This window comes from Triticum dicoccoides, chromosome 3B, assembly GCF_002162155.2.
Source record: "Triticum dicoccoides isolate Atlit2015 ecotype Zavitan chromosome 3B, WEW_v2.0, whole genome shotgun sequence".
Classification (NCBI taxonomy): domain Eukaryota; kingdom Viridiplantae; phylum Streptophyta; class Magnoliopsida; order Poales; family Poaceae; genus Triticum; species Triticum dicoccoides.
This window is the reverse complement of record NC_041385.1, coordinates 537,932,452-537,937,379: the sequence shown is the minus strand read 5'-3', so window position 1 is coordinate 537,937,379 and position 4,928 is coordinate 537,932,452. Positions and strand designations below refer to the sequence as shown.

Genomic DNA, 4,928 nt, shown 5'->3' with positions numbered 1-4,928 from the left:
AGCCCTTGCCCCTCTCCCTCCTTCCCCTACAGCCTCCGGCCAAGACCGGGCAGAACCCTAGCTCCTAACAGTAACGCTCACATGTCCTATATTTTGGAATCATGTTTACGTTACTTAATGTCAGAATTTCATTGCCTGTATCAAACCAAGATAGTATTAATGATAAGATGATTTTGTCCATGTTGCAGGCTTGCTGGTTTTGCAAATTAGTCTTCAGTTGGACATTCCCATCCAGTTCTTGCGCACAAGATCAAACAGTCTGGCAGATGGACAACCATTTGGGAGCTGTGGAGACTGAAAAGAAGCCATGCGTAAGACAACATGGATAATCTAGAGTTTCTACACCGACTATGTATTTCATCACAAATAATCCATTAACATTAATCGGATCATAGCAGAAAAATTAAGTTTATTGCTTCATAAATTATGTACATCAGATTCTCTCAAATGAAGATGAAGGTGTATGGTACTACTGCTGTAAAAACAGAGGTGTATATCTCAGTGGCGTTTTGACAGATGATATATATACAAAAATCTAATGCTTTGGAGAAAACAGTGATAAATGCAGATGGTAATAGTTTTCCTCTCGTCACACAGTTCACATTTCAGAGGTGACAACGAAAACAAATGCTACGACGCATAATAAACATGTACTCTCTCTAACTGAGAATACACCAAAACCTTGAACTAAGGTGCTAGGCACCACTTTATTGCAGGTATCCAAACAAACAAAAAAAGTACTAGTACAGTGCTAAATTTTCCTTGCACATGAAGTCAGTCGTCTGTGGGTAACAGCCACATCGGTGGACGTGGCGGTGGCAGCAGGCAACCATTTTTGTGTCTAAAAGGACGTTGCACTTCTTCAGTCCCTTTCTCCAGGTTGAAAATGTGCAGGTAATTCTCCTCGGCAGCGATGTTGTTCAGAAAGTAGATACAGTTGCTAGACAAACCATGTTCACTGGCCGAACATGATGCTCCAAAGTTGGAAGCTCCGATGCTGTCTCCACCCAAGAGGAACACCCTATCACCAATCCTGTCCACCTTGCACCATTCCGGCCTCGAGAAGTCCATCTTATACACGTCGACCTTGTCGATTTTGTGCACGTTGTGTCCAAGAAAGACAACGACCACCATAAAGAGGTCACCACATGATTCAACCAAGTAAGTTGAAGTAAACGGCATGGTGTCGGGCAGTTCAACCATATCAACTTCAAACTCGGTGAGGCTGAGCTCAGGGCTGAACTCCACTACTCCAAGGGCGTGTCCCGTGAACGTGTAGTAGACCTTGCCCCCAACAGCAGCAATGCCTTTAAGTTTGGCCATATGTATCTCCCGGGGCTTGTCATCTGCGAGGAACATGGTGAGCTCATAGTTGTAAGAGTCCCATTGGCTTCCTCCGATTCGGCACACCAACAGATTAGGCTGGTCAAGATCGAGGACCAGAACAGTGCAAGACGATGTCGAGCTAGGCTTGTCGGAAAGCAGGCACTTGCACCTCCTGGGAAATTCTTGTTTTGGGGATGGAAGGCTGATCCTCTGGCCGTCCTGAGGACGCCACAGGAACGTGTGCAGGGAAGCAGGTTCCAGCGCGAGCACCCAGCCCTGTGGAGACTCGAAGCACCTGTAGTCCTTGAGTTCATGGATGGCTGCGGTGCTCACGGCCTGGTTGGAGATGCTGAACCGCGTCTGGCAGTCATCTGTACGGTTCCCAAGATCATGCACAAGCAATGGGAAGGGGCCTTCCATCTGCTGCAGCCTGCAGGCTAGGAATTTCCTCAAGTATTTCTAGCACTAGTATTCAGCAACAGCAATCAAAAAAAGACTCAGCACACGGATCTCTGGCTGCGCCTTGGCCCTTGGGTGTTCTTGGCCCCCTTTATTTATAGCGATTGATGTCGTCCTTCTTGGTGATCTCTGCCGTCTCCCACCTGGAATCGGGCTCCCAACTCCGCTGCTAGGTCGAATTCGTCTCCCTCCCGGAATCCGGCTATCAACTCCTGCACTTCAACGATGAGGAGATGCAGACCTAGATCACGGGGGAAGCAAGAAAAATCGAATTTTTTTTTGTGGTGCTTACCAGTTACCACCAACACGGATCTCTTCCCGATTCCTCTGCTCTTGTTCCCCCCGGATGCGGATTCCCCTCCTGTGCCCACGGCCGCCGTCTCCTTGGTCGTCCACGGCGATTTGAAGGTGGGCAGGTTTTCGGATAAGGTCCGGCTGGTCTTGTGCGTTCGGTTAGACCCAGCCTGTCGGCTCGCTCAGTTTCTTTATATTTTACCCATCGGTACGGTGTCCATGGTTTTCATTTTCAGTCAGATTTCGATTAAATTCACTGAATTTTATTATTTTCAAAAGTCACTAAAATATTTACCTTCCGGTTAAAATATTTCAGTAATTTCAGCACTACGAGTTGATTCAAGTGTTTTTCAAAAATAACTTCAAAAAACGCAAATATTTAATGGGAAACGCTTGCCATCAGCCGGCGGATCGCACGCGCGTGATCCGCCGCCTACTCCCTGTGATGCGTGTGTCTCTTTTCGCAATTTTTTCTGCAACATCATGTGTTGCAAAATTATCTTCCGTAACAACACCCTATGTTGTAAAAAGATAAAGACGAAAAAAGCTACAAATATTTTCTGCAACATCATCTGTGTTGTAAAATTTTCTTCCGCAATAACATCTATGCTGCAAAAATAGCAAAGAAAAAAAATCTGCAATATCACCTATATTGCAACGGGTTACTGCAACATAAGCTTTGTAGCAAAGAATTCTGCAACACTAATCTTGTTGCAGTGATTAGGACGATGCTGGATGCTAGATAGCTGTAGGTCGAACGGTTGTCGAGCTTTTAAAAGATTCGGCGGCCGACGCGTAGCGTGGTCCATATTAATTAACGTCAAGCAAATATTACGGCCTTTTGTGCAAAAAGCAAACCAAAATCACTAAAATTCACTTAATTTTGATGATTTCGATTGGTACTGAAATTTTTCTGAAATTGAAAGTGAAAACATTACTGTGTCCTGCTCCCACTCTCCCTTCGGCACCGACATTTCCCCTTGCTAATTTGCTCCCTATATAAATTTTATTACGAGCTTCACATCATGAGGTTTTTCGTCGTTTATGTTTCACTCTTCAGGTTGCCAGAGTTATCAGCATTTACATCCAACTCGGCAAAGATGAGCAAAGAACCTAGCCACGAGGGATATGTTAAGTGGCGGTTCATGGGAAATGATGTCATTTGGAACATGTTCATCGTGGAAGAAATTTTCCGTGACCTTGGTGGTTTCAGACCCTATAGATTCGCACTTGGATGGTCCTCGGTGCTTTGGTTGCTCAATGTGCAATTGGTTGTACTAGGGACTAGTGTTGGAGTCAAATACAGCAGATCTCGGGATGGGGGATCCCGAATAGGTAGCCTTGGTGCGTTGGTAACAGGGGACACTATAACGCCCGGATAATTATGCTACAGTGAAACTCTGCAAATGATGCCACGTCACCTCCGTTACTGTTGCTAATCACGTGTTAGTTCAAAACATTTCAAATTCAAAAATGAATTAGTGACAACCATCCAAAGTTTTCAAAAGTTGAAACAAAAATGTTCGGACAGTGCCAAATATGGCATAAGTAATTATGGTGTAGAAGACACACTTTTATAAAATAATTAAATACCATAAATTAAATAAAACAGAAAAGGAAAATAAAGAAAAGAAAAGAAAACACAAAAACAGAAAACAAAACTAACAAAAAAGGAAAAGAACCCCCCTCTCCCTGAGCCGAATGGCCCAACTAGCCAACAGCCAGCCAGCCAACCGGCCCATCCGGGTCGGCCCACTCCCCCGTCCCCCTTGTCGCCTCCTTCCCCGCGCCCTGTTCCTCCGACCGCCCCATGAACAGGACGAACATGGGTGCGTCCCCGTCGCACCACCTGGCCGTCCCCGCCGAGGGGATAGGATCGCCAGCGCCCCCGCCTCCTCGATCCCATCTCCCACTCACCTCACGCTCTCTCTCGGCCTCTCCCTCTCCCCTCAGATCCACCTCACCGCTCCTCGCTCTCCGCCATGGCCGAGCGCCTTCGTCGCCGCCGCTCGCAGTAGACGCGACCACCGTCGCCCGTTCACCTTTCCGATGAGTCCAACAGCTCTGCCTCGCTCCTCTGCTTCGACTATATGGCTAGATCGAGCCCCGCAACGCCCACGACGCCACCATCTTCCTCCTCTGCTCCAACAAGCTTCGCCGCCGCTTTTCACCAACTCCAGCGATGCCCTCTGCTGCTACTAAACCCCCAAGGGACACCGTGTGTGCCGCTCGGTGAGCCCCCGCTTCCTCCCCGTTTGCTCTTTCGCGCGCCCTAACTAGCTGCCGCCGAAGAGCCCGGACGCAGCAACCCGGATCTCGTCGCCGGCGAGACTTCGGTGACCAAATGGTCACAGGCATGATTCCATTGAACTCACCGCGTCGAGTAGGGTCCGACTAGCCATTCTGTTTGCCCAGTAGCGCGCCGCATCGCCGTTGTCGTTGCTCGCCCAAGACACCCCACTGCCGGCGACGTCGTACTGCTCGTCTCCGGTCACCGCAGCCCGCGAAACCACCACCAACCGACGCGTCGTCGTCTTGCCGTTCTAACGCGCCCAGCCGCGACCAAAGTGATGCCCTGTGGGCGATTTCTGACGATGCCCGAGGATGCGCCGCCGCGAACGAGCTCGCCGGCGTGATTCCGACGAGTCGCCGGCCGTCACTGAGCTGGCCTGATGCGTGGGCCCCCTTGTGTCGCTGACGGGTAGGCCCCGTTGACCCGTTGACCTCAGTTAGCGCTGAGTGGCTCCCTTGTGTCCGTGACATGCAGGCCCCACGCCATAAACGAATAAAAATAAATAGATAAATTGCTAATTAATTAAATTAGTTAATTAAAAACTTAATCTCTCACT

General features: G+C 48.6%; 1 protein-coding gene across 2 annotated transcripts; it reads right to left on the bottom strand.

The window, feature by feature from the left end:
- Positions 1-502: 502 nt before the first annotated feature.
- LOC119276946 lies at positions 503-2,239 on the bottom strand. Of its 2 annotated transcripts, none has more exons than XM_037558127.1 (2): positions 2,078-2,239; positions 503-2,002 (listed from the first exon to the last, which is right to left on the bottom strand). In XM_037558127.1, the coding sequence occupies exon 2, from the start codon at positions 1,744-1,746 to the stop codon at positions 775-777; it is 972 nt and encodes a 323-aa protein (XP_037414024.1). In that variant the 5' UTR covers positions 1,747-2,002; positions 2,078-2,239; the 3' UTR covers positions 503-774. The 2 variants fall into 2 exon arrangements, with proteins under 2 accessions (XP_037414024.1, XP_037414023.1); XM_037558126.1 differs by having other exon boundaries at positions 503-1,997.
- Between the last annotated feature and the right edge of the window lie 2,689 nt (positions 2,240-4,928).

Coding starts and splice junctions, on each gene's coding strand:
- LOC119276946 (XM_037558127.1), bottom strand. CDS start 1,746: ATGGAAGGCCCCTTCCCATTGCTTGTGCATGATCTTGGGAACCGTACA.